General features: G+C 61.2%; 2 protein-coding genes across 3 annotated transcripts; one reads left to right on the top strand and one right to left on the bottom strand.

Moving 5' to 3' along the window:
* Window positions 1-20: 20 nt before the first annotated feature.
* C13H12orf65 (chromosome 13 C12orf65 homolog) lies at window positions 21-10,534 on the top strand. Its single transcript, XM_028528830.2, has 3 exons — window positions 21-130; window positions 8,387-8,681; window positions 9,949-10,534. The coding sequence occupies exons 2-3, from the start codon at window positions 8,415-8,417 to the stop codon at window positions 10,189-10,191; spliced, it is 510 nt and encodes a 169-aa protein (XP_028384631.1). The 5' UTR covers window positions 21-130; window positions 8,387-8,414; the 3' UTR covers window positions 10,192-10,534.
* A 1,610-nt stretch (window positions 10,535-12,144) lies between these two features.
* On the bottom strand, window positions 12,145-21,971 carry CDK2AP1 (cyclin dependent kinase 2 associated protein 1). Of its 2 annotated transcripts, none has more exons than XM_036013906.1 (4): window positions 21,893-21,971; window positions 16,802-16,899; window positions 15,142-15,268; window positions 12,145-12,914 (listed from the first exon to the last, which is right to left on the bottom strand). In XM_036013906.1, the coding sequence occupies exons 2-4, from the start codon at window positions 16,868-16,870 to the stop codon at window positions 12,847-12,849; spliced, it is 264 nt and encodes an 87-aa protein (XP_035869799.1). In that variant the 5' UTR covers window positions 16,871-16,899; window positions 21,893-21,971; the 3' UTR covers window positions 12,145-12,846. The 2 variants fall into 2 exon arrangements, with proteins under 2 accessions (XP_035869799.1, XP_028383906.1); XM_028528105.2 differs by lacking the exon at window positions 21,893-21,971 and adding an exon at window positions 21,285-21,521.
* Window positions 21,972-27,702: the final 5,731 nt, after the last annotated feature.

Genomic DNA, 27,702 nt, shown 5'->3' with positions numbered 1-27,702 from the left:
CCTCCGGCAAGTGAGGGAAGCCGCAGCTGGAGTACTGCGCGTGCGCGCAGACTCGCGCTCGCGATCGGCGTTCTGCGTTGATTCTGGTTCCCCCTAGGATTTGGGGGGCGGAGGCCAACCCTGGGGCCAGGTAAGTGTCTGCGGAGAAACCAGGCACCCGGACGGTTGCTCACGATTGGCAAGGGCCCTGGAGAGGAGACTGGGGAATCCGGACGCCTTGAGTGTCCCAGTTTGAGTGTCTGAGTCGCGCAACCAAGTGATCCGAGGCCCTGCTGGAGGTGGGGTGAAGCCGGTCCAGGCGTCTGGGCTCAGTGGTCCCTGGACCTGGTTTACCCTAGGCTGCTAGGGGTCGGCCCTGGGGCTCTTCGAGGCCTGGAGTGGGGAAGGGAGAGGAAAGCCCACGGCCTTGGAGAAAACAGCTCCCACCGACACGGAGGACGAATGCAACGATCCTCAGGGACTTGTCCAGAGGAGCCTTATGGCGCCCTTAGCACGCAGCAGGCTTGATTTAGGCCTGGCACGTAGTAGGTGTCGGCATTGCCCTTGCCAGGTCTTTCGAAGGACTGCAGAGATCCCGCGTCCCGCCCTGTGGGCCCCCAGCCCAGCTCGTGCGCTCTGCTCCGTCCCCTCGCTTCCAACTAGTGCGCCTTTACGTTACTTCCAGGTTGGCCTGTCACTCAGATGCGCCTGGTCCACCCAAGCAATGTCAAATTATTTTGTCAGTACATGGCTGTTTTCAGGGAACATATTTCATATCCACGCCAAAAACCTGTGCAGTTTTAGTTTCAGTTGACCACAAAGCCTATTATTTGAGACAATGTAGACAATGGTCAGACACAGAAGTGTGAGTTCCTGACGGGAAAGGTGTTTTCTTACAAAAAATAATATTAACCCCCAGAGTGGATAGTAGGAGTGGTTAGTTCTTTAACCCTGCACGAGACAGATGGGTCATTGCTTTGGCTACAAAATCAGATGGGCTCTTTTTAATTTGAGGGTGTTGTTTTGTTTTGTTTTTGGCAGTGGGATTTTAGATAACTTTTTAAGCTATTAATGTCTTAATAAGCTAGTAGTGTTCTGATTAACCTAGTTATCTTGTTAACCAGTTGATGCAGTGAAATATTTTGGTATGGTCTTAACACCGTATGTCTTAACTTAGGGTAAACTCTTTGGTAGGGTCTAAATTAAAAAAAAAATTCAGAATGGAAATTGGCTAACTTGGCTAGAGAGAAGAAATGCCATTTTCAAAGCGTTATAAACAGCTAAAAAGGTAGTTTTTCAAGTCTATAGAAATTATGATTCTAGTCCTGGTTGGGGTGGCTCAGTGGAGTGAGCACCAGCCTGAGAACCAAAGGGTCGCTGGTTCGATTCCCAGTCCGGGCACATGCCTGGGTTGTGGGCCAGGTTCCCAGTTTGGGGTGCATGAGAGGCAACCACACATTGATGTTTCTCTCCCTCTTTCTCCCCCCCTTCCCCTCTGTCTAAACATAAATAAAATAAAATATTTTTAAAAAGAAAGAAATTATGATTCTGGAACACGGATGTAGAAAACTTTAGAAATTCCTGTAAGTGTATTAAGTATAACTGTTCATCTAATCTAAACGTAACCCCCATACTGGAGATTTTATTCTACTTTTCTGGCCGTGTGAGGGTATGATTACCATATGATTTATTGTAACATCAAAGTGCCCAAGTATCTCTCTCTTGTCTTGGCCTTGACATTGGCAGCTTTATAGCGGAGATCTTTCACATTGATTGGGATAAGGTTAAGCTGTCCAATAAGAGCAGCTGCTCTTGGCTTGAGAAATTTGGTGTCTGTTAACCAGGGTGTTACTTTGTTTCATTGATTTTTATATACAATTTGTCATGTTGGAGAGCAGTTCCCCACACCGAAGATGAGGAATTCTAAAACTTTCAAGCTGTAGCTTAATTATTAAGTACAGGAACCCTGGCTGGGTAGCTCAGTTGGTCAGAGCGTCATCCTGACACAGCAAAGGTTGCGGGTTCGATCTCCAGTCAGGGCTCATACAAGAATCGACCAATGAATGCGTGAATAAGTGGACCAACAAATCAATGTTTCTTCCCCACCAAAATCAATAAATAAAAGGGCTTTTTTTTTAATGGAAGGAAATGATAGGTATACACTTAATATGAATTTTTCCACTTTTCCTGGCCTTCAAGACTTCTCATTCCATTCGATAGTTCCTAAATACCTCTGTTTAAACCAGGGCTGGTTTTCATCTTTCCCCTTGAATCTGCTGGGAGGACAAGCTGTGCTATCGGCATCATAATCTTCTCCTTGGCACCTTTCACAGACCACAATTATGACCTCACCAAACACACGTCTGTGGTAGTTCCAGGGTTTCCAGGTGCCTCTTACATGGGGCCCTACCAAGGAAAATGCTCAGTAGGTCACTGTCCTGGGAGCCTTCTTGCTCTGATCTCTAAAACAAAGGCCCATGGAGCGATCCCTTCTCTCAGTGGGTTTGTGGGTGAGGCCACGGTGCACGTGGTGTGTTGAGAGGTTCCTGAGCTTTGTAGTTTAGGGATCAAAAGAGCTAATCGCTTTACATTTGTGGCCACACGTATGTTTTGTTTTGTTTTTTCCTCACCCTTACCTCCAATCCACAGATGAGGAAAAATGGCCAGAGGTGCACAGCGGGTCAGGCTGACCACAGGGCCATATGGCCTTCCGGAGACCACGCAGGAGAGGCAGAGCAAGGAAAATATTGAGAGAGTGAGGGGCCGGGGAGAGAGCAGATCTGGAGATGGTGGGGAAGGTAACGAAACAGGCTGGAGAAAGGACTGGTTTATTTTCAAGACAGGGACGAGCTGCCGCTCTCCCCAGATCAGTGTCTCTAAAGCAACCCACGTGCAAGTCTGCCGAGCTTCCTTCGTATCGAGACCAACGCTCTGAATCGTTATGCTAACAGAGGCTCGGAGGCTTAGGAGAAAAGAGAACGTTGTTATTGCCGCTTTTTATGTAGTTCTGATTTTAATGGTGTAAGTGATAAGTTACAAAGTTCCTGTTAGATGCCATAAATAGGACAGGTGTAATGCCCCGTGGATTCAGTTTTCTGTTTAAAAAAAAACAAAACTGAACGGGATGTTGTAACCGCACAAGTGGAAAGCTTTTCTCTTCGACTTCCTCATTGTCGTCACCTACTTCCTTGTCCCTTGATCTGGGAGCCTGTTGAATTCACACAGACCCAGAGCAGTCTCCTCTTCCTCTTCCCCCAAGTCCAAGGCCACAGCTCTGCGTTTCCAGTTCAGTCCGCGTCCCTCGTCGTCGTCTCTGAGAAAGAATTCCCTGAACGCTTACTGACCGTGGGTGGAGAGGACTGTGTCCCCCGAGCCCAGGAAAGGATGGGTCTGTCTCAGGCTGAGCCCCGGCCCCCGGCTTCCGTTCTAACAGGGGTGTTTGGCTCTCGTGAGCGGTTCAGACAGCGAGCGAGGGAGGACGAGCTGGGTGTGAAAGGCAGAGGGGGGCTGGCTACCTTGCTTTCAGTCCCGTTCTGCAGGGAGCACCAGAACACACTTCCCAAACGTGAAGTATTATTAAGCATTTGCCAGAAAAACCTCCTCTTGCTTAGCTTCTGGTGCCATCAGCTGGCCACTGTGACTTTGCAGAGTGCGAGAGCCGGTGTGTCCGGGCCCAGGTTTGGCCCTGCACTGCTGGCCGGGGCACCCTTGTGAGGCCTGTCCTTTATCCCCTTGTTGGGGGGGGGGAGGGGAGGGGAGCCTCAGCAGCAGTCAGCACTCCAAAGTTCTGGTCTCAGCTTCTCACGTATTCCAAACATAAGAAACCACAGCTTTTAAAGGTGTCTGCCCGAGCAGCCAGAAGGACTTCTCCTCAAACCCAGGAGGTGCCTCTGAGTCAGCTGAGGCTCTCCCTGCATGCGGGTTCTCCTTCAGGTCGGGGCAGCGCCCGGGTGGGAGGCTCCATTCCTGAGCAGCTCCCCAGTGCCGTTCGCCGGGGCTGCTGCTGCGGGGGCTGCCCTCGGGGTGGCAGGGTCCCGGAGCTGCGGCGTCCAGCACCCTAGCCGCTAGGCACGTGGCTAGTCCACACTGCCCGTGTTGTAAGCGTGAATGCACTCCAGGGTTTGAATACTGATATAAAAAAACAACTTAAATGCATCTGTTTGAGAGGCCTGGAGCCGTTCCTGTGGCTGCTAAGGTTCCAGTGCAGACTCAAGAAAAGGGGGTTGCTGTGCCGTCTGTCCGTCTGAGTGTGGCAGTACAGCCTGGGGTGCGGGGGGGGGGGGGGGTGAACAAGTGAAATTATAAAGATGGCAGTTATTTTTCTATTGATTACATGCAGAAATAATGTTTGGGATCTGTTTGGGTTAATAGACTAAAATGTTAAATATATTCTTAATATATTAAAATTAATTTCCTCGGTCTCTTTTTTACTACTTTGGTCCTCTTCCTAATGTGACTGCTGGGAAATGTGGACTCTCGCACGTGGCTTGCACTCGTCTGTGTCAGACACGCCCGTCTGGAACATCGCCGCGGCAGGGCCGCGTGCGGGCGTGCATTCTCAGATGAGCCCGCTCCTCGGTCCCCGTGTCACCGTCCCTCGGTCCCCGTGTCACCGTCCCGCCCCTTCTGTTCGCCCAAACCTGCGTGTGCGGCGTCCGTCCTTCTCCCTGCGCGCTTCCACGCTGCCTCCGCGTGCGGCTCCAGCGCCCAGGGCCCGGGCTCCCACCCAGCCGTGCGCCGTCCTAGGGGCCTTGCTCAGAGCCCGTCGCCGCGACCCCGGGCGGGCTCCTGGGCCGAGGGCGGCAGCAGCCTCCCCTGGGAGCTGGTCGGGAAGCGTCCCAGGCCCTGGGGACGCAGCGTCTCACTTATCTCACATGGTCCCCGGGGGGGTGTCCACCCACAGAGGGCTGCCCTGTGGGGGCTTGAAAGTGACCGCCCTCCCTGAGGCCCCCGTTTGGGTCCGTCCCCACGCCTGTTCCTCCGCTTGGGTTTGATGGCCTTTCTGCGAGGTGGTGTGCCATGCAGGCTGTGGCTGAGAGAAGCTGGTGCTCTTCCCTTCCTAAAAAAAGTATTTACACGGTGAATTTTGGGCAAATGACGTCCAGAAGGCGAGTGTGGAGACGGAGGTGCTGCGCCTTCCTGCAGGTGGTTCCCACGGCCGTTCTGGCCCAGGCCCCCAGCAGAGGCCCTGGCGCCCCTTTGCCACGCTCCGGGGCACTCGGCTGTGGGGCGGGCGGGGCGGGGGGCTCACTTGCTGTCTGGTTTAAATCGGTGACTGTTTGCCCCAGTCACAGCCACGTGACTTCTGTCCCACCGGGCGCCCGCCTCGGTCTGGGGTGCGGGTGGCCCAAGGAGGCCCAAGGAGGGAATGCGTGCCGGCCGGATCCGGGTCGGGGAGAGAGGCCCCTGGTAGGAGCGCGTGCCGCGTCCCCACTCCAGGCCCCCCGGGGGGGACCGGAGGCCGTAGGAGAGCCTGGACCTCGGCTGTGGAGTGCGTCACCCACTCTGGTCTGTGGCCTGTGTCACACCTAGGGACCTCTGTCTCAACTTCTGTCTCCCGCCCCCAGCTCCGCGGGCGCCTGAGGCCAGGCCGGGCCTGTAGTCCGCGTGGAAAGGGCTGCGCGGGCGAGCACTCCCTGCGCGGAGCCCTGGCGCCCGCCGCGCGTGGGAAGGGCCTGGGCCAGCGCGCGGCTGTACCTGGGCCACAGCAGAGGCCCCGAGCCGACAGGAAGTGGGGGCGGGAGCCAGCCCCGCGGGGGGCTCCCCTCCCAGAGAGGAATCGGAGCAGAGCACCGCCCCCGCCTCCTCGCCGGTTTCCCCTTACTCACACTTCTGGGTCCCTTTTCTTTTTCTTTTCTTTTTTTTTTTAATGTCAGGATGAGCTCTCATTTCAAGTGCTCGTTGTCCCCCAAAGACCCCGGGCTGCTCTGCAGGTATCACAAAAACTGAAACCCAACCCGCAGGCCTCCCCGGGCTTCGGGGAAGTGGGGCCGTGGGCGTGTCTGTCATTGGTAGCGGTCACTGGCGCAGAGCCAGAGCTCCGGAGACACTGAAAGTGTTTGGGGCCGTCCGATTGGCTGCTGGAACTCGCCCTTGGACAAAGCAGCCAGTCACGGAGCGCTGGGGACCTGCCCGAACTCCGGGTGGGTGGCAGACCCTCCAGCGTGCGTGTTGGCTCTGAAGTAGGACAGAGGCAGGGCTGGAAACACGCTGGGCCGATGACAAAGCAGCCGCCGAAAGCACCCTCCCCCGCCCTTTGTCTGGGGGTGTCGCCTGTCTCAGACCTGCTTCCTTCCTTTGTCGCCGGGCTGCAGCCGGCGCTGTCCTGCCCGGTCAGGTGCCCCAGCCAGCGGAAGAGGAGCCCCAAGAGAGGCGTGGGCTGGGGTTCCGTGATGAATGCGACCCCGGGCTGGCTGCTGTCTGGGGCCCACGGGAGTTTTGTTCTGGGGGCGGAAGGCAGAGGCGAGGCGGGGAGGGGCGGCTCTGGGCGGGCACACGGGCCTTTGTCGCAGCCACCCCGGGGCGAGCGCCCGCCGTATCGGTGTGTCGTCTGCCTTCGTTCCTGAGGGTGCTTCTGAGACGATTCTCAGGCAGTAGACAAGGGCCGCTGTTCAAGTGCCGTTTTCACGCACACACTGTCTCTAGACGTGTCTCTCCACGGCCAGGGAGCACCGGGCACACGACCGTGTTGTCGCGGGCTGGGGCTGCCCCTGCGCCGGTGTCAGGCCTGTGACAGAGGGTGCGCAGTCAGACCCTGTGTCGGTCACAGAGCCGGGGACGGAGTGGACAGGAGGGGGACTGCTCGCCGTGTTGTCCTTGTACCAGTGACCGCTGCCTCGTCGGCGTCGGCCGTGCCGGCGACTGAGACGCTCGGGTCTGGAGCCACAGAAAATGCGTACAGCCTTGCGGAAAGCTGGCCTGGGGGGACTCCGGTGCTGTGTTGGAGACCGGCTGCCAGGAGCGCGCGTGCACGAGGGTCCGAGTGGAAGCGGCGGCTACTCGGAGCCGCACGAGCAGCAGCGACAGGAGCGCTGTCTGCCTCAGAGCCCACACCGTAGTCCATGGAGACGCACAGCCGAGTGGTGCGTGCGGTTCCCGTAATCCACTGGGTGACCGGGACTGTGCTGAAAACCAGTCTCACGCCTTCGAAGGCCTTTCCCGAGCACACCCCTCCCTGAGCTGTAAGCCGGGGGCGGGGGGAGGGGACGACTCACCCATTCGGTCTGCGGGTGAGACACGCGGCCCAGGCTGTGGCTCGCCCCGCCCTTATGCCGATCGTTGACAGGTGCCACCTTTCAGGTCCTGCTGCCGCCCTGCCCTGGACGGAAGCAGGGCCCGTGGGCCCAGCGCACCCGCGCAGCTGCCACTCCCTGCCCCATTCGCTTGCCAGCCGGAGCCCGGTCCCCCCCCACCCGCGCCTCAGGGCCTCGTTGAAATCTCATCATTGATGATCCCTTTCTTTCCGACTGCTTTCTGTCTCTGACGGGACTGAGCTCCAGGAAGACGGAGTCTAGCTCTTTTTGACCTTGTGAGGCTCAGGAAACTCCTTGCCTGGTGTTTCAGGGCCCCAGGCACCTCCGTAAAAGTCAGCCGGCCCGGCGGTGCTGTGGCGCCCCATTGGGCCGTGTCACCGGTGGTGCGGCCCAGGGAGCAGATGTCCCTGTTCAAGCCCAAGGAGCTGGAAACGCGGAAAAACAACCATCATGACACCGACTGATGGTGGCACTCCCTGCGTCAGACGGTGAGGCTCGGCCACCAGGCGGGCCGGCGGGTCGCGGCCTCTGTGTCGCACGAGAACTAGTCACTGAAACCCTGCGGCGCACCAAAAAAACCTATCTCTTTGCCGATCTGACGGTAGGGATGCTGTTTCGTTCCTTCCCACCGGACGGCTGTGGTCGTTTTTATTTGACAACCCGCGGGAGCGAGGTCGGAGCCCCTGACCGAACAGCCAGGGGCCGCGTGTTTCAAACTTGGGGTGCGCCCGTGCAGTCGCCAAGCCTGACGGTGGCACGTGGCAGCGGCGGTGGCCTTGCCTGTGGCTGGCAGACACGCCCCGGCGCTCCGACAGTGGCCCCCGCCCCCAATTCCAGCCTGGTGTGCGCCGCTCAGCCCCTCCTTATCGGATGTCAGCCCCTCCTCCGGAACGTCACCCTCCACACCTCTCCCTCCTGGGAAGCAGCACCTCCGGGTGCCGTGGAGGTATTTCCGGTCCGTTACAAGGAAATACTGACCGGCTGGCCGGGCACGTACTGCTGCCCCGGCAGCCGATGCTGGGGATGGGTGTGCACGGCCCAATGACCCGTCCTCACTGACGTCCCAGACGCCCCCCCCCCCCAGAGCTGGGTGCCCGCCCCCCCCACCCCCCTGCCGAGCTGCTGTGTCAAAGGCTGCCCTTCTGTCTGTGCAGGTCCGCGGCACGCAGACCCTCTCCGCCCATGAGCGCCTCCGGTTGGCTCCGCCTCCCTGCCCCCCTGACCAGGATGGGCCCTGGGCCACGCCGGCTGGCAGCACTGTTGTCCCCGGGGGCAGGGGTCGCCGCAGTCCAGGTGGCAGGCAAGAAGGACCGCCCCGCTCTGCTTCCTCTGGATGAGGGCGCACTGGAGGAGCAGTTTGTGAAAGGACACGGCCCGGGGGGCCAGGCCACCAACAAGACCAGCAACTGCGTGGTGCTGAAGCACGTGCCCTCGGGCCTGGTGGTCAAGGTAGAGGGAGAGGAGCCCGGGGGTGGGGGCCGAGCGCACTGGAAGGCATCGCGTGCCCTGTCCCCTGCACGTCCCCTGCCCTGAGGCGTCCTCCCCCGGGCAGAGCGTGCTCCCAGGGGCCCTGGAGCCGGGCTCTGGCCGCCCTCCTTGAACCCGGCGGGCAGCGTGGTTCTTGTACAGCCTCGGCCGCCGGTGGCCGCAGCGCCACCAGGGCACCACCAGGTCCCGGGTGTCTGCCCACAGCCTCAGCCCTTGGTGACCGGGCTGGTTAAGCGGGTCGGTCGTGTCCCCTGTGTCCCTCCGCCCCTCCCTGGTGGGTTGCAAGGACGCCCACCCGTCAGAGCGTGAGACGGGGAGACACGCTGTTCTCGGCGCTCAGAAGCAGAACGCCGCACTCTCTCCGGTCTCACTGCTCCCGGCCGCGCTGGGGGCTGCACGGCAGCTGGAGCCTCGAGAGACAGCCGGGCGCTCAGGCAGGTCCCTGAGCGGCTCCGCAGCAAGCGCTGCCCCCTGCCCCGCGCCATCCCGTCCTCAGAGCCCAGCTCCTCTCCCCCTCGGAGGGGCAGACGCAGAGCAGGAGGCGTGGGGAGGTGGGGTCACCCCTCGCCCCAGGCCGCCCCACGGAGGGCCAGCCCAGACCGGCCCGCGGCCGAGTTCCTGACCCCACTCCTCACGGCCGGCTGTCGGAGCCCAGGGCACGTTACTGCAAGTCCCAGCCCCTTGCCTCCTCCTCCTTGAAGAGGTGTCACTCCTGAGCAACAGGTACAATTCTGAAGGCCGGCCTAATTTGTTTCCACCCGTTCCATGTAACTTACTCCAGTGCGCACCCCAAGTTCACAGAAGTCCCCTTCACTCGCCCGTGAGCTCTGCAAGGCAGGCGTGCACCCCGGGCACCGAGGCCTCACACACGGGGGCCGAGGTGGGCCCCCACACGGTGGGGGGGGGGGTCCTCCTCCAGACGGGACTCGCCCTTCCCTCCTGCGTGCCCAGGTCTCATTCCTGGCCGCAAGCTGGGCGCACCGGAAGGTGTTTGCAAAACCATCTCGGGCCTGGACGTGATTTGGAGCCTACCACCTGCTGCTGCACGGAACCGCCTGGTGAAACAGGCGGGGGAGGGTGTGGCTGTCCTTCTGTCGCTGACACTATCCCCCACCCCACCTCCACCCCTACCCCCACCCCCGCACCTGCAGTGCCCAGGGAGGTCAGCCACTCCGGGCTCCCGGCAGGAGCACCCGTGGCCCTCACGTCACACCCTTTCTCCCCGCAGTGCCATCAGACCAGGTCCGTCGACCAGAACAGGAAGCTGGCTCGGAAAATCCTGCAGGAGAAGGTGGACATTTTCTACAACGGCGAGGACAGTCTCGCTCACAGAGAAAAGCGAGAAGCAGAGAAGAAGAAGCAAGAGAGGAAAAAAAGGGCCAAGGAAACCCTGGAGAAAAAGAAACGACTGAAGGAACTCTGGGCGTCGAGCACCCACGCCCACGGGGAGACGCCAGGGGGCTCCGAGTGAGCGGGCCCGCCGGCGAGGCACACACGGCCCGTCTCCCGCGCTGCTGCCGAGCTCCGAGAGCGACCCTTGGGGCAGGGGCACGGGACGTCCCAGTTTTCGGACGGCAGGCTGAGGGGGAGGCACCGAGAGCCCAGCCGGAAACACGGGACACCACCGCTGGGGAGGGACCGTGACGCCCTCGGGGCCCAGAGGCCACGTGGCTGAGGGGCGGCAGGTGGCGGGGCCGCCGGGGTGGCCGACAGTCCTGCTCTCTACCTGGGCGGCAGGGACGCGGAGGTCGCCTTGTTTTTCAAGCTGTGCATTTGTGTGGTTGTATCTTATTCTCAGAGGTTAGAAATAAAAAGAATTTGTTTATTTAAGTACAGTTACTGCCCTGGCTGGTGTGGCCCCGTGGACAGAGTGGCAGTGGGTGAACCGAGCCCCAGCCAGGGGTCGTGCCCGGGCTGCGGGCCAGGTCCCCCGCTGGGGCGTGCGAGAGGCCACCCACGGGTGTTTCTCTCACACACACCAATGCCCCTCTCCCTCTTCCTTCCTCATCCCTTTCCCTCTCTCTGAAAATAAAATCTTTAAAAAATAAAGAAAATTGTATTTTTTTAAAAAGGAGGACTATTAATAAGGTACATTGTTACGAAGAGCTGTTTAACTGGGACAGACATAAACAGCCTCACGGGCCACCCTGTCACCCCCCGGAGGTCACGGCTCTGTGACCCTTAGGTGTCCACCAGCTTCCTGTCCGAGTAAGAGAACGAGATGGCGAGGACCTACAGGTGGTTCAGTTAGCTGCCCTGTCGGCCGATCAGATCAGACCTCGCGGCCAAGCACCCACTGGGACGGGGACACACGAGCACCCTTCCCCGTGTGCTGGCTGACGAGCAGGCTTCCAGGAGACGAGGTCCCAGAAACCCGGTTTGTGTGCTGGCTGGCTGGGCGCCCTCACCTCCGTTTGCCCTGCCCATCGTCTGGGGTTGTTTCGGCAAGGTCAGTAGGTCGGCTCGTTAGGACACTCCTCAAGTTCACGCATCGACCAGGTGGGGCACCCCGAGAGGTGAGAAGGCCTCTGTCAGACATGGGGCTCCCCCTTTTCTGCACCCAGAGTTCACCTGCACAGCAGCCAGAGCTCTCACCTCGGTGCGACCTGGTCCAGAAGGGTGAGCGCTCCATGCCGGGCTTCCCACTGCTGGCCATGTGAGCAGGCCCTTCCCCACTGGGACCTTCGGACCTGCAGACCTGCACTTGGGAGGTCGCCGGGGGAAGTCGCTGGAACGGTGCACGAGCGGCCGGTATGCGTGGGGAATCCGTGGACGGGAGGGACAGACGCTCCCGTTTCCGTCCCCTTTCTTGCCCGTTTCGGAACCTCCCGTCACGTGCACGACGGAGACACGAGCTGGCCTACAGACCTGTCCCGGCTGAGACGGCCCCACGCCCGCAGAGCAGCCCCCACCCCTCCCCACAGTGACCGCCCGTCCCACGGGGGGGCAATGTTAAAAATCACACCCGCCCTCCGGCCTCTCTGCACACCCCGCACTGCCCGGCGGTGTCCAGCCCCAGGGCAGGGAACCTTCCGGCAAGCACCCAAGGGGCTAGCTCAAGTTGAGGGCCACGTGGGCATGAAAAACAGACCCCTGTGGTGTCCCCAAATGCGCACAGGGTAGGCACCTCAAGGCCGAGGAGCTCCTGGCTGCGGGGAGGGGGAGGCAAAGGGCAGAGTCGGCAACCGCTTTCTGGCGGGCACTTGCGCGCACCCGCTGCGGTTAAAAGGCACCACGAGGCGACCTCGCCGGGCCCCTGCCTCCTGCTGCGGCAAGTGCTCCCCAGCGCGCAGTGTGCTGATCACACACCGGACACTCTAGTCAGGAGGGGGAGGCCCACCTGCGACAGGTCTCTGCCGCCTCTGCTCCAGGAGCCGCTGGGTGAAACGCCCCTCGATTCAAGGAACCCACGCCTCAATACCAATTGTTAATGAAAATAAGCTTTATTACATCAAGTAATAAATACATACAAAGATGCAAACAGTGTTAGTCACTTTCTTCCCGGTGTGTGGACCGACTTACGGGAAAGGCGGAACTGACATCTACCTACAGACTCAGGAAACACTTCAGGGGTCCTTGCTAGGTGGGGTGCGGTGAGTTGCTGCTCTTTCCTCTGTATTTATAACTTGTTCATCTTAAAAACGGACTTCGAAGCACTAACAGTCATGCAAATGCTTAAGCAAAAAAAAGTCACGGGAAGCAGAGTCTAGGCTGGGTGGCCCACGGGGACGGCCACGCAGGCGTGCGGCAGCCGGGACGCGCTACAGGGAGGACCCTCGGCACCGTGCTAGCTAGCTCGGGAAGAGAAACCGAGAACAGCCGGAGGAACACACACGTCTTCCGAAAGAGACACACTGGTGTCCTGGAGCTGTGAGACAAGTAAGTGACGGGCACCTTCTAATCAATGCTTTAAAAAACGGAAACAATGACAACACCACCCTGGCTAGTTCCTAAATCTCTCCCCCATCTCGGCCACCGCAGGGTGCAGAGCCTAAGGACCCACGGGAGGGGCGCGGGTGGAGCGACCGAAGGGTTACCGCGTGAAAACGAGTTTCATCTGGATGGGGGGGGGGAACCGGAGCTTCTCGGGAGGTGGGGGTAGGCGACGGGCAGGCTGACTGGGCGGCTAGGACCTGGCGTTGCGCTCCGTCTCGGCCAGGCACTCCCGGACCAGCCCCCTCGCGTGGATGATGCCTGGAAGAGAAGAGGCGGAGACTGCGGACCCTCCAGCCGGCCCCGAGCCGGAAGAGGATTGAGGAAGAGGAAGAGGAAGAGGGGCCTTTCACAACCAGCCAGAAAGCCCTCGCTCTGGAAGGCAGCTCGGGACCAGCGCCCGAGCCGCCCGGCGGTCTGAAGGGCACCGACGTCCCACGCCCCCTCCCACGGCTCTTCTTCCCTCCTCGCAAGACCTCTCCAGGTCTCCCCGAAAGCTCCCTCCTGCCCTCATGGCGACAGCCAGCCAGCACACTCTTCCTTCAAGGCACGGCGACTCGTGCCCTGGCTGGTGTGGCTCAGTGGGCCGGGCGTCTTCCGGCAAAAACAAAAGGTCACCAGTTCGACTCCCGGTGGGGGCACAAGCCTGGGTTGTGGGTCAGGTTCCCGGCTGGGGGCGCTCCAGAGGCAACCAGTCGATGTTTGTTTCCCTCCCTCTCTTTCTCCCTCTGTCTAGAAATACAATCTCTTAAAAAACACGTGACTCTACAACTGTACCCCCAGCTCGATGGCGGGGTACTGGGTCTCCCACGACCTCTTTGAGCCTGCCTCGCCTTGGAGATCCCAGGCCGTCAGGTCATCGCTTTTCTCGGCTTCTTCCAAACCCTGCGAGGGCCCCGAGGGGGTGCAGCAGCCTGCGCGTGGCCGGGCACCGGCCCATCTCCATCCTGTCCTGTCTGCCCTCTCTCTCTGTGGTTGGTTGACTTCTTGCCTCCACGGAACTTCATGAAATACTGACCTCAGTTTACGGGACACCAAGACTCTCTTCCTCCCGAGAGACTGACCCCCACCAGCGGGTGGCGGAAAGGGCACCCCAAGTGCCACAGGCGCCCAGACCTGGTCTCTCTGAGCTTCGGGGGGGGGGGGGGGGGCGTTCTGCAAAGGGCCAGACAACAGCGCGTCCCTCAGGCGCTGCGGGCCGACTCACCTCTGCCCTCGGGTCTCAAAAGCAGCCACAGACGCTGCGTAGGCCGAGGGTGTGGCCGCATTCCGGTGACTCTTTACCGGCGGACACAGAGTCTGAATGTCACAAAATCTTACCACAAGAAAGCGTAGAAACCATTCTCGGCTCATCGGCTGTCACCTGCCTCCCCCTTGCCCTGCGTGCCCCTCTCTGCCCAGCTACGTGGACCTGGCTCCCATGGGCTCAGCTACTGGCCAGGACCAGTGGTCACTGGGTCCACCCATGCACTGACTTGAACAGCTGTGTGGGGTGACTGAGGGACCCCGCACCTCCCCGGGGCTTTCCGTGCAGGTAACCAGCGCAGGTAACCTGCTCCCCCAACTCCCACAGCGGCCCGGACCACCGCGATACCCTCCGGACCCCGGCGTCAGTCGGTTTAAACGCCACATCCCTCCAAAGCCCTCTTCGGTTCCAGCGGCGAGCGGCCAGCCCCCTCCCCACACCTGTGCCCCTCAGCACCAACCCAGCTTCACCGTCAGTCTCTGGGGGCCTGTCCGAGGCCGGCCCGGTCCCCCTCTGGGGTCACGGCCTTAACTGCAGCCCGACTGACGCCTCAGGTTCATGACCGAAGAATGTTCCCCTCTCCTTCTCCTCCAGAGCTGCTTCTCTCACCCCTTTAAGAACCCCAAATCCCTCCTGAAATTCAGTTCGCACGTAGGTCTCCGTGCTCTGAGCTGCCATCTTCTAAAATAGAACTCGCTTCCTCCCTTCCCCTTTTACTTCGCAAGGTGGCCGACGACTTCCCGTCTCCTGAAGTCAGCTGCTCGGTCACATCTTCCCCTGAGTCACCTTTTCCCTACGACACCAACCCCTCGAGGCACAAAGCACTTCACAGCTTCCCTGCCCCTCCCACCCCGAACTGGGACAGACCTCCCCCCACCTCCCCGCCCCACAGCGGCCCCGTGGGCCCCACAGGGGCCTCAGGAACTGAGCAGGCAGGGGCCAGAGCTCCCGAGGTTCCCCTTTAAAGCCGGTGGACCACCCGGTGGCGCCCGGGGCGATGGGGGCGAGGCTCCCCGGCTGGAGCAGCCCCTTCTCAGCGCCCAAGTAACCACTGAGCCCAAGTGACCCCGAGCCCACCTCCCAGGGCCGCTCGCCCCTGCCTGACACACACCCATCAGAAGGTGACTCTGTGAAAAAGCAGAAGCCCCTGTGGCTTAGGGACCCCCCACCCTCCAGCAAACTCCCAGGGAGGCCTTTCACAGCAGCAACGGGGTGGTGCTGCGGGGTCCCCACCCGACGTACCTCGCTTGAGCCTCTCCATGGCGCTCTTGCTGCCCGCGTACGTGGGCCGGATCTCCTTCCCCAGCTCCTCGATGATGGCCAGCAGCTCCGCGTACTTGCTCTGGGGCACCTGGCTGCTCCCGGTTCCCTGGAAGCCCAGAGGGAGGGGTCGGCTGTCGCGCCAACCTGGCGCCGCCGCCAGTCAGGGCCCCGAGGCCCAGAGCAGCCACCTCCCCAGGGGCCAGGCACGTCCCCACCCGAGAGACAGCTACGGATCAGGGAGGGAGACAGTCCTCTCCCGCCCTCACACCCCAGGGATCCACCCAGCGGTCCCCAGAAGGCTGTCATCATCTCGGTGGCCAGTCCCGACAGGAAAGGCTCCACCAAGAATGTCTGAGGACCCAGGAGGAAGCGCAGGTCTCGCCCCAGGGCTGAGGGTGCAGAGTGCGTGGACGAGATGGGGGCCACACCTGGGGCTGGCAGGGCCATAAACGTCACCCAAGGCCACCCGGACATCCACCCGTCCTCCCCCCCAAGCAGGGCCCCCCACGGAAACCCGTGAGATCCCACTGACACCCTAAGTAAGCACCCCGACCATGAGGCTGGGTGGGGTCCCCGTGGGCCTCTCTTTCCTCCTGCTGCTGATCCTCCCCCTCCCCCTCCCCCCCTTCCTCTCCCACAGCCGCACCAGGGCCGCCCCGTTCCCTCGTGACGCCCTTGCCTGCTCCTCCCGCCTCCTCTGCTGCCTGGCCTCAAGGTCCTTCCTCCTCTCCCAGCCCAGCTCCAGGGCGGCCCGTCGGCATCGCCCCGGGGCCCCACGCCCCTGCTCGCCCTGCTCCTGCCGCCGCCACCGCATGGCCAGGGCGTTGCGCTGCCTCTCCAGGCTGCGCCGCGGCCCATCCTCCCGCCGCCGCCGCTTCTTCAGGCGGTCCCGCTCCCGGGCCCGCGCCCGCTTCTCCTCCTGCGACAGGAGGGCCCGGCGGGGCATGGCCGGGGAGCCGCCGGCTCACCCCAAGGGACGGCACCCGCGGCGACCTCGGAATGTGGCGGGTTCTGACCACGGGAGAGAATCCCGCGGCAGGCAGCCATGGGTCTCACGTGCCACCGAGACGGAAGTGGCTTCCTCGGTTTCTCCTGCGGCCCCAGTGACCCCCCCCCCCACGACAGGGAAAAGGCCGAGTCTCGGTAGGAACGCCAAGTGGGAGCCACCGTCTCTTAAGTGGCGGAGCCAGGTGTAAACCCAAACAGCCCCCCAGGAAACGCACAGGGGCTCAATCAGACCGTGGGCACCTCCCTCCTTTGCCAGGGCCGCCACCTGGTGGGGATGGCATGGGGACCGGGTCCCCTCCCCTCTGCCCCGGCTCCATCCCAAAGTCAAGGGCAGGTCTCCCCTCCCCGGGAACAGACACGAGGAGACCCACCAGGGACCGACACAGGGTGGCGGCCCCCTCAACAGGAACTGCGGCTCTCGGGGCTCCCCGAGAAATGCCCTGCACCCCTGTCTCGGGGCCTCAGGGCTTTCCCCCAAGTCCAGCCAGGGCCTGGGCTGGAGGAACCTCGGAGGGCTGATGCGCCCCACCATTTCCGCTCCCTCGTCTCTCCCGAGGACTCCCCTCCCTTCTCCTCCCCGAGGGTGGGACCCACGCCCCCTGCAGTGCTCAGGCCGCCCCCTCCGCCATACCTGGGTGTAGCCGAGAGACGGTGGCCCATAGTCGCTCAGCAGCTGGCGGTACTGGGAGGACGTCGCCATGCTGGTGGAAGGCGGGTGGACGCTCCCAGCTGCAGGGGAGGAGAGAGGGGTCGGGGGTCAGGGGTCACGGGGCCTTGGCCAGCGGGGCCCAGGAAGAGGGCTCTGGATTCTGCAACAGGCCCCTGCCCGGGGCCCTCACCGCCAACAGCAGCCCTGGCTCCTAGCAGGACACAGAACCCCGCTTCCGTCCCCGAGCGTGGCCTTGGCCCGCCCTCCGCCGGATGACTGACAGGAACGTGTAACTAACCGGCCACCGAGCCTCACGCCCACCACGCGGCAGGCATCACCAATCCATCCCAGACCTCCTTCCCATCCCTGCAGCTGGAACTGGCACCAGAGCTGAACCTTGCTGCTGGTCTCAGCCTCCCCCCGACCGGGCCCCTCTTCCGGGGTCCTGCTCCCCCTGAGGCTGAGGACCGAGAGCCGCGTCGCTGCCACGACAGGCCGCCGGCTCTCAAGGCTGCTGTTCCGCACCTGGGCCCAGTCTTCCTGTGGGCCCCGACCTCTGCTGGGCCGCAAGGTCAGGGAGATGGGGAGCCTTGGCCGGGGACTGGGGCGGTGGGCACAGCCTCAGGCGCCTGGGGCACAGCACAGCCTCTGAGTGCCCCTGCCACCCCCTCCCCCAAGCAGGGGACAGCACTCCCCACAGTGTGAGTCTGTGCCCCATGACTTGCACCCCAAGGGAGGGGCGGTCCTGCTCGTGGGCTGCCCCACTCGGAGGCGGTGAGGGACCACGGGGGCCGGGGCCCAGCCCGAGCGGGGTCTCCCGAGCGGGGTCTCCCGAGCCGGGGAGGACAGGCCCTCGGCGGGGAGCCCTACAGCCCCCGCCCGGGTGCCGGAAGCACGCAGACCCGGCATGGCGTCCGAGTGGCCGGGCGAGGGGAAGGATGTCCTGCGGAATCACAAGCAGCGGTAACCATGGAGAATTTACCTAGCCCTCCTCAGCAGCTGCCCGCCTGCCTCCACGCCCGGCAGAGGCACCGCTCCCCCGGCTGCCGCCCGCCGTGCCAAACGGCCTCTCTCTCTCTCTCTCTCTCACACACACACACACACACACACACAGCGGGCTTTGCAGACCTGGCCCCAGGGAGGGACAGCTGGTGCCAGGCTGGCCAAAGCGACCAGCTGCTCATCTGGTGTGGGCAAGGGGAGGGGCAGGGAGGAAGGAAGTTCGGCGGCTCGGGCTGATGGAGCTGGAAGCGGCCCTGGAGGACCCTGGGGCTCCTCCCTGCAGCAGGAGAGGCAGACCAGAGAGGGTGGGCGCGGCTCCAGGCCACACAGCACAGAAGAGGCTGACACTCCAGCGCCTGGCCCTCTGTCCGGGAGCCGGGGACAGCTCTGTACTCCCGGTCTCGGGCCTGCCCTGGACTTACCCACCGGGGTCCAGGACTATGCTGAAGCATGCACGCCCAGTCGGGACACGTGGTACTGCCACCTCCGAGCTGCTGGCTGGGCACAGCCTCTCGGGTGGGGGTGACAATGCCCTGCGGGGACGTGCTGTGAGCTCAGGATGGGGACACACGCCAGCCTGTCACATCCACCGTCCAGGCACCAGCAGCCGTGCCCGAGCACAGGAACCGGGGCGGGGAAGCCTCCCCTGAGCTCCCCTCATGCCCGCCAACCCCACTTCCTGCACGTTCTGACGTGGGCAGTGGCAGCAGCCTGGGCAGCCGTGGCTCTGCGGCCCCAGACCTGGGGTCCGATCCCGGCTGCCACACACCGCAACACCTCTCTAGGTGGCCGGGCAGCTGCCCGTGGGGTGGGGCCCGGGTGGTCCACAGCACTTCCGGGCCCCCAGGAGATTCCTGCTCCCTGGCCGAGGTGGGCTGGCACCTCCCACACATCCCCCTGCCCTCCTCTTCCTCCTTGCTCTTTCCACTGGGTGTCGGCCTCCCTATCCCGTCTTGTGTCCTGCAGCCAACGCCCGGCTGTGTGACCTTACCTAAGTCCCTTCCCTCTCTGGGCCTCAGTTTCCCCATCGGTCTGAGGCAGCGGTCCCCAGCAGAGCGTCTGAAGGCTCTAGCTAGGTTAGGTCTCGGGGGCCAAGGGAGAGGCCGGCGGCAGCTCAGGGCAGGTGACCCCGACTGTGCGTCAGTGCCCGCCCCGACTTCGTGTGGCGAGGGGGGAGTCTGCAGCCCCGGAGGGTTGGCCAGGGCCCCGAGTTCCGCTCATGCCCGCCGCTTCCTGCAGACCCGCGGGGCCGGGCCGCCCGAGGCCAGGGAGACGACCAGACTGGGCGTGAGCGCCACGGCTGGAGCGCGGCCTCGCAGACAATGCGCGCAGTGTGCGGGACCGGGAGGCCGCGCGGAGGGAGGGACTGGCAGAGGCCAGCAGCTCCTGGGGCCAGGCGCGGCTCCCCGCCCCCACGCCAGACAAAGAGCGGCCTGGGCCTGGGGAGCTGGCGGCCTTCCCGCCACTTGGGGCGCCCGGTGGGGGGGCGCTTTCAGGCGGGCGGGCGGGCGGGGGCTTTGTCTCGGCCGCCACCGCCACCGCCGGCCAGGCCGCGGCTTGGCAGCCCGTGCGCGGGAGGCAGGGCTGGAGGGCGTGAGGGAGGATGACAAGGAAGCCGGAGGAGCGGCACCGGAGAGTCCATCTTGGATGCGCACGGAGGGGGAGAAGGGCTTTCTAAAGGGGTCCGCAGGGAGGGGGCGGCCCCCACCAGAATGCCCAAGATGGGGGGGGGGGCCCTCAGCTCTCCTGGATTTCACCGCAGGAGCGGGAGAGAGACCTGTGCACAGGTGCTAGCCAGCCCAGAACAGGGCTTCGGGGTCCCGAGTGGCTGCCAGTCGCCGTGACCCCAGGCCTCAAAGGTCCCCACGCAGGGCCCCTGCCTCGGCGACCCCAGGGCGGGCCTTAGCGCGCCCGCCTGCTCCGGCTGGAGAGAGGCCCTCACCCACCCTCCCTCCCCGCGCCCCGGATGACAGACTCCGGAGCAAGGGAGCAAGGCTGCCGGCTGAGGCCGGGCCCTCCAGGTCCACAGACCCCGCCCGGAGCAGGTGAGGACATCGGAGCAGACAGTGCCGTTCGCTCTGGGGGCGCAGGGCCTGCCTCTGACTCATCCAACCACCCCCCACACCCCCACACACACCTGGAACCTTAACCCTTTCTGATCCCCAAATCAGTATCCAAAAAGTTACATACACATGTAGGCACATGTGTATGTTTTGGGTCTTTGGGTCCCTCTGCGGATTTCTGGAGTTCAGAAGCCAACATGTGGAGAGGAGGCCCAAACTGGCGGCCAACTGCCAGCGTGGCATTCCTGACCAGCAGGGACCATCCCTTCCCCTCCCCTCCCCCCCCCCCAGGCTTCTGCCCCCTCCCCCCACGAAGGCGCCTGGCTTTTTGGGAAGTCTGTTTTCACCCGAGCGCCTAAAGGAAAAGGGCCCTGGTGAGGGGACAAAGCCGGCCTACCACGAAAGCCACCATTTCACACACACGCCCTCCCGGTCCCCCTAGGTCAGTCCCTGGGGAGAACCCCCCCCACCCCGCCCCGGGGCACAGCCTCAAGCTGCCTGACAACTTCTGGAGGAGTTGCCTGGGACGGCCGGCTCCGGCTCGAGATGGCCCCTCCCTGCTTGTGCCGGAGGAGGCTCCAGGTTGAGACCTGAGGGTTCCGGCATGCGGAGCCCGGCTCAGAGGCCCCCCCACCCCCACAGCCCTCTCCTGCAGGCACTCAGAGGCCACCCTCCGCCCGGTCCTCTCCAACTTCTTTCACTCGGCGCGCGCGCCAGAGGGGACCTCCCACGTGCCCTGTTCCGAGGACCCCTGCTCCCGCGCTCCAGGCTGAGCCCCCACTAACCATTGAGTCCCCTGCACCATGGATAATCCCCGTCCCCATCCAGCCACCCTGCAACCTCCCGGGGGGCTCCGCCTGGCACACCGTCGCCCTCAGCCCTGCCCAGGCTGGGCCGGCCTTGCACACGTGCGCCCCGGCAGCCCGGCCCCCCCAGCCCCGGCCTGCACCCCCCGCTCCCCACCGGCGGCGCGGGCCCCGCGCCCGGCACCCCGCTCCCGGCGCGGCCCGGCCGCTCCCGACTCCCGCCGGCAGGGGCCCTCGCCGAGCCGCCCAAAAGCCGGAGGAAAAAGGAGCCGAGGAAAGCCTCCCCCGCCCTCGCCCGCCGCGCTCCCCGCGAGCCCTCGGCCGCCGGCGTGGGGGGGACCGCGGCGGCCGCCCGCGCCCCGGGCCCCGGCCCAGCCCCGGCCGCAGGCCCGGCGCCGCGCGGAGCGCACCCGCCAACTTTGGCGGCGCGGGCGCCGGAATCATGGCGGCGGCGGCCGCCGCGCTGCCCCGGGCCGGGACCCTGTGCCTGTCGCCCCCGGCCTCGCGGGCCCCGGGAGCCGGGGCCAGGCGCGCGGGGCCCCCAACTTGGCGACACTTGGGGCGCGGCGCGCGCGACCGGCGGGGCGCACTCACCGGCGTTGAGGGAGGCGGCGGGCATGTGCGCGGTCAAGTTCGGTTTTGTAAGACATCCCCCCGAGCGGCGGGGCGCGCGGGGCGCCGCGGGGCCCGGCCCGCGAGGCGGCGGCGGCGGCGGCGAGGCCGGGCGGCGGCGAGGCGGGCCCGGCGTCCGTGCGCCCGTCCGTGCGCCCGCCGAGCTCCCGCGCACTTTTTGTTGTTGACGGCTCGGGCCGCACCGGCAAATATGGCCGTCCCTCACCCTGACACCGCCGCAGTATATCACCCATACATCGGGCGGGCGCAGGGGCGGCCGCAAACTTTGAGCCGAGCCAGCGGGGCCGGCCCGGGCCGGGAGGGGGCGGCCCGGCGTCAGGGGGCGGCTCCGCCCGCGGCCGCGCCCCGCGCCTCCCCGCGCGCTCGGCGCCGCAACTTGGCAAAGTTTGGGGGGCTGGGGTCCCGGCAGCGCCCGTGGCCCGCGTGGTTCCCTTTCTTCTTCTTCGCTTCCAGCGCCTGAAGATTTCTTATTTTACCCATTAAAAAAAATTTTTTTTTTAAATAGCAAGGTCGGATGTCGGAATTACTTTTTTGTCCCTTTGACTGTGGGGGCAGGGATGGAAAATTACCTGGAGAAAATGGTGGCGGATGGTATTTTTAAGCACGTAGATCCTTCCAGACGCCGAGGTCTGGCTAACCCCCAGAATCAGATCAACCAATTCTTGACATTGATTTCAAATAAATTTCTCGTCCCTGTCTGTGGTAAGTGGTTTTTAACCCTTTGGGGGCCTGCGACTCCTTTGAGACCGACAAAGCCAGAGGAATTTCCCCCTGGAAGATTCACCCTCGAATTCACATAATTGTGCATCTTAACTCACTCAAATATTTAAGAAGCGCCTACTGTGTGCTGGATACTTCTAGGCGCCAGGGGTACAAGAATGAACTTGGCCAAATTTCGCCTCTCCTAGACTTTACCTGATAATAATTTTTGGCCCTCCTTCCAGCCCCGCCCAGCCCCAAATCTGACTGCGATGTAATTAATCACCAAATGTATTTGGGATTAAGACGATTAGGCTTTTGAGGGTACTCTTCCTTGGAGTTTTGCTTAAATAGTAAAACTCATCAAAACGCATGAGATACCCACCCTTTTCCGCCCTTTTTAATCACCGTGGCTGGCAGATTCTTAAATTAGTCACAGACATTCAGACACATCTGAAACTAGTGAGGAAGGTTTTCTTCTCCCACCAGGAGGGCAGGGAGCAGGGCCTTCCCACCCCACCCCCACCCACCCCACGTGCCTCCCGCCCTTCCCCTGAGGATGGAAGGTGCAGGTGACACCCCCTCCCCAGCTTAACCAGCACCCCAGGGGAGCAGCTCTCGGCTTGCTCCTCGGAGGATGCTCAGCGAAGCTTCACTTCATAAACAAATTAATGACACCTTCTCCCACCCCCGCCCCAGGGGCCCAATGCTCAAAAGTACTGGAGCACTGTCCACTGGAAATACAATTTTCAATGTTTTCGTAGTCATAGTTTAGAAAGAAGAAACTGGTGAGATTCATCTTGGATACATCTTCTGTGACACAGTATATCCCGAACACTATGTTTTCAAGGTGCAGCGGTTCTGAAGACATTAAGATGCTTTACATTATTGTTATTATCCGGAGTCTTCAAACCCCAGCGCGCCTTTCACACCCAGAGCGCATCTGCGTCCAGACCAGCCACGTCTCCGGCGCTCATTAGCCGCCCGAGCTGGCGGCTCTCCTATTGGCCGCGGCCGGGCGGAGGCTACAAGCTGCGGGCTCATAGGGCAGACGCCTGGCCCTAATGCGGGCTCGGCTACCGGGGAGCTGCCGGCGCCTCCGAGTCCTTGGGGCAGCGCTCCAGTTCGCGGCGGCGGCTGCTGCCCGCCCCGGGGCCCCTCCCCAGACGTCTGCGCTTTTCTCTTCCCATGTGCTTGTGTTTTCATCGTGAGCCCAGCCCCCACCCCTCACTTTCAGTCCTGGTCGTCATTGAAAAAAAAAAAAATACTGTTTCCTTTTTTAAATGGAGATACAATCCACTGAGCGTAAAATTCACGCCGTTACAGTATAGCACTTAGTGGTTTGCAGTGTGTTCTCCGAGCTGTGCAGCCATCACCACCGCCTAATTCTAGAATATTTGTGTCACCCCCCAAAGAAACTCTGTGCCCATTAGCAGTCACTGCCCTTTCCCCACTGCCCCTGGCTTCCGGCAGCCACCGATCTGGTCTGTGGGTGTACCCAGGATGTGTCACCCAAGTGGGGTGACGTGGTGTGTGACCTGGGTCTGGCTTCTCTCGCTCAGGGACATGTTTCCAAGGCCCGTCCCTGTTGTAACCCGTACGGGCCCTCAGTTTCTCCAGTATTTGTGGGGGAAGGGTGCTCCGCTGGGGACAGAGGCTGCATCACCGGCTGACACACATTGAGTTGTTTCCAGCTGGGGGCCCTTCTAAATATGGCTGTGGGGAATGCGTGTGCCCACATTTTTCTGTGAGCGTATGCTTTCCGTTTTTCGGGGTGTCCACCCAGGAAGGGAATGGCTGAGACTTCTGGTGACTCTACACTTCCCTTTTTGGGGAACCACCAAACGGCTTCCCACAGCGGCTGCCCCTTCTTTCCTCCGCCCTGGGGCGGTGTGTGAGGGTTCCGGGGTCTCCGGATCTGCTGTTACCCGACTTTTTGTCTTTTTCAGGCACCCTAGCGGGTGTGGGTTCGACTACTGTCTGCTGGGTTCGACTTGCATGTTCCTAATGAGTGGTGATGAGCATCTTTTCAAGCGTTGACTGGTCACTTGTATATATTCTTTGGAGGAATGTCTATTTCAATTTTTTTTTGCCTATTTATAATACATATAAAACCAGGACACCGGCCCCTTCTCAGATATATAATTTGCAAACAATGCCCCCCATTCTTCAGGTGATCTTTTCATTTTCTTGATAGGGGACTTGGACACACATGAGCTTTTTAAATTTTCGTGAAGTACAATCCTCCCATTTTTTTTCTTTGACGAGCTGTGCTTCCGGTGTCATATCCAGCCCAAGGTCATGATGACACCCCCCCCCCCCACCGTGTTCCTGGGGAGGAGCCTCTGTGTTCTTCTGTCTGGGTCTCCGGTCTGTTCCCAGTTTGTCTGTGTGTGTGACTGAGGCGGGCCCGGATGCACTGTCGGCGTGTGGCTGTCCCGCCGTCCTGCCCCCCCAAGTGGTGGCGACACCCTTGCTGAAAACCAGCTGATGATACATGTGAGGGTCCGCTCCCGGGCTCAGTTCTGGCCCAGCGACTGGTCTGCTTCTCCCCGTTGCCGACACCATGCTGCCGCGGTTACTGTAGCTTTGTAGTAACAAACACACTTGGGATGGAGGAAGCATGAGTGCTACAATCTTGCTTTTGTCTCTCAAGATTGTTTTAGCTGTGCTGGGTCCCTTGCATTTCCATATGAGTTTTAGAATCCTGCTTGTTCTTTTTTTTTTTTTTTGCCATACAAAAGAAGGCAGTTGGGATTTTGGCAGGGCTTGTACTGAATCTGTGTATCGATTGAGGGAACGCTGCTATCTTCGTCGCAGTAGCAAGTTTTCCAACCCATGAACAAAGGATGTCTTTCCATTTGTAGCTATTTCTTCCACGATGTTTGATAGTTTACAGTGTGCGAGTCTTCTGCTTCTTTGGTTAAATTCTTTCCTAAGTATTTCATCATTCCTGATGCTATTGTAAATGAAATTGTTTTCTTAATTTAATGTTTGGATTTTTAAAGAGTATATATTTTATTTATTTTTAGACAGAGGGGAAGGGATGGAGAGAGAGAGAGAGAAACATCCATGTGTGGTTGCTTCTCATGTGCCCCCTACTGGGGACCTGGCCTGCAACCCAGGCATGTGCCCTGACTGGGAATCGAACCGGTGACCCTGTAGTTCTCAGGCTGGCGCTCAATCCACTGAGCCACACCAGCAGGGGCTAATGTTTCGATTGTTCATCGCTGGTGTGTAGAAATACACCAGATTTTAGTGTGTCGTCTTGTATCCTGCAACTTTCCGGAACTTATTAGCTCTACTAGTGTGTGTGTGTGTGTGTGTGTGTGTGTGAGATTCTCGCTGGTTTTCTATACATAATGTCACGTCACCTGCACATAGTGTTACTTTTTCCTTTCCAGATGGGATGTCTTTTCTTTCTTTCTCGGCTAGTTGCCCTGACTAGACCCTGGAGGACAATGTTGGAGAGAGGGGGTGGGAGCAGGCGCCCTTGTCTTCCATCTCCGGAGGCGAGACTCTAGTGTTCCCCCATCAGTGTGATGGGCCCTGACCAGGATTTGAACCTTCGAAGTTTCGGTTAATGAAACGATGCTCCAACCCACTGAGCCACACCGGCCAGTCTCATGCGTGGTTTTAGAATGATCTGGAATGGTTTCTTCTTAGGAACCATTTTAATGAGCAGTTCAATGAGCATTTCCTGGAGGGGCCTGCCAGGGGCCAGGGCATTTCCTGGAGGGGGTTGCCAGGGGCCAGGGGCAGAGCAGAAGGCTGGAAGGGCAGAAGGGTCCAGGCCCCGGGGAAGCACTCGGAGTGGCGGGAGGGGGGGGGACTCCGGGAAACAGCACCCTGAAGCTCTGGACCTGCGCCAACCTCTCTTTAGGCCTCAGGTGACTGGCGTGGCCTCCCTGGACCTTGGCTACACCTGTAGGATCAGGGAGGCCAGAGATAGGATGGGGTTCTAAGAATTCTTGAAACTTGAACATCCCAAGAAGGCGGACAGGACAACCCATGTGCCGTTTTCTGTCATGGAATAATACGCCAGCCCAGAAAGGCCCTGTCACGGTTTCCACGCCTGCAGGTCCTTCTGGGGGAGCGCCCCAGGCGGGTGCACCAGCCCCCCGGCGGTGAGAAGGGTGACTCCCAGGGGGAAATCCTGGAATTCCGTTTACGTGGGATTTCCTGTGTAGACATTCGCACAGCGGCACGCACACACCTCACAACCCACCAAACCATAGTGGAGCTGCGCCCAGGGATGTGGCGCTTTCTCACTGGACATTGTGACTGTTGAGTCTGGACGCCGCTGACCTAAGAAACTAGGGACGTCGGCGGCCTGACCCAAAAGGCTGGCACCCGGACGTCCTAGGGGGAGGGTAGGGCCGCAGTCCGGTGCCCGGGATGGTGAAGCCGAGGCTGGGGCAGAAGGCTGCTGCCCACCTGTCCATTTTCAGCTGTGTTTCTGCACACCACTCCCTCACGTGGCCCGGGAGCTCGCGAAGCCGTCCCTGCGAAAAGACCAGGTAGCACAGATTCTGGGCTCCACGGGCCCTCTAGTGTCTCGGCGACTCAGCTGTGTCCTGCTGGGCAGCCTGGGACCGGTGCGACAAGGACGCACCCTGACCGGGTCCCGATGCAACTGTACTGACGAGCACTGAGATGTGAGTTGCCTGTAATTTTCATGCTACAAGATATTCTTCGATTTATTTCTTTCAACCATGTACAAGGAAGTAAACACTAGTCTGAGCTTGCAGAGTCGTTCAAAAACAGACGATGGATTAGACTTTTTTTTTTAAAGATTTTATTTATTTACTTTTAGAGAGAGGGGAAGGGAGAAAGAAAGAGAGGGAGTGTATGCGAAAAACACATCGATGGGTTGCCTCTCACATGCCCCCCACTGGGGACCTGGCCCACAACCCAGGCATGTGCCTGGACTGGGAATCGAACTGGTGACCCCTTGGTTCGAAGGCTGGCACTCAAGCCACTGAGCCACACCAGCCAGGGCTGGACAGACTGTGGGCCAGCGTAGGCCACCCTATTTCAGACCCCAAGTGTAGATCCCTCAGGCCTGACTCCCCACGGCCAGGACGCCGTGACGGAGACACGCAAACACCTGGAGACCAACACACCTGCTTTCGTATCAACACCTCTGAACAAGACGCACACAGGCAAAAACCAACTATGGGAACAGGAGCTCCACAGAAGCCCACAGTCACGCAGGAACTGAGAGCCCCGTGTCCCCGGACCGAGGACTGGAACTGGGGGACCCAGGGGCCTCTTCCTGCTCCAGCCAGCGGGCACCTTCACGAAACACCCACCTTTCTGTGGAAGGGTCACGCCCTTGTTGATGTCCCCAGTGTCCTACCGTTGTTAACTTACTCTAGGCCGGCTCTCTCTGGGATCAGAAGGGCTCATGCGTGAGTCCTCGCGGAAACGAATCTCGCCTGGGAAAGGTAAACCCGACAGCAGCGAGAGCATCTTTAGGGACGCTCAAAACCTACTCTCGCCCTGGCTGGCGTAGCTCAGTAGATTGAGTGCGGGCTGCGAACCAAAGTGTCGCAGGTTCGATTCCCACTCAGGGCACATGCCTGGGTTGCGGGCCACAGCCCCCAACAACCGCACGTTGATGTTTCTCTCTCTCTCTTTCTCCTTCCTTTCCCTCTCTAAAAATAAATAAATAAAA

This window comes from Phyllostomus discolor, chromosome 13 (genome assembly GCF_004126475.2).
Source record: "Phyllostomus discolor isolate MPI-MPIP mPhyDis1 chromosome 13, mPhyDis1.pri.v3, whole genome shotgun sequence".
Classification (NCBI taxonomy): domain Eukaryota; kingdom Metazoa; phylum Chordata; class Mammalia; order Chiroptera; family Phyllostomidae; genus Phyllostomus; species Phyllostomus discolor.
Note: the sequence above shows the minus strand (reverse complement) of the source record. Positions and strands in the feature narration are given on the sequence as shown.

Excerpts from the sequence above, each read along its gene's own strand:
- C13H12orf65 (XM_028528830.2), top strand. The coding sequence starts at position 8,415 with ATGAGCGCCTCCGGTTGGCTCCGCCTCCCTGCCCCCCTGACCAGGATG. Across the intron at positions 8,682-9,948 it reads CCTCGGGCCTGGTGGTCAAG|TGCCATCAGACCAGGTCCGT; the intron begins GTAGAGGGAGAG and ends TTCTCCCCGCAG.
- CDK2AP1 (XM_028528105.2), bottom strand. The coding sequence starts at position 21,309 with ATGCCCGCCGCCTCCCTCAACGCCG. Across the intron at positions 15,269-16,801 it reads CGTCTCTCGGCTACACCCAG|GGAACCGGGAGCAGCCAGGT; the intron begins GTATGGCGGAGG and ends CTGGGCTTCCAG. Across the intron at positions 12,915-15,141 it reads CATGGAGAGGCTCAAGCGAG|GCATCATCCACGCGAGGGGG; the intron begins GTACGTCGGGTG and ends CTTCTCTTCCAG.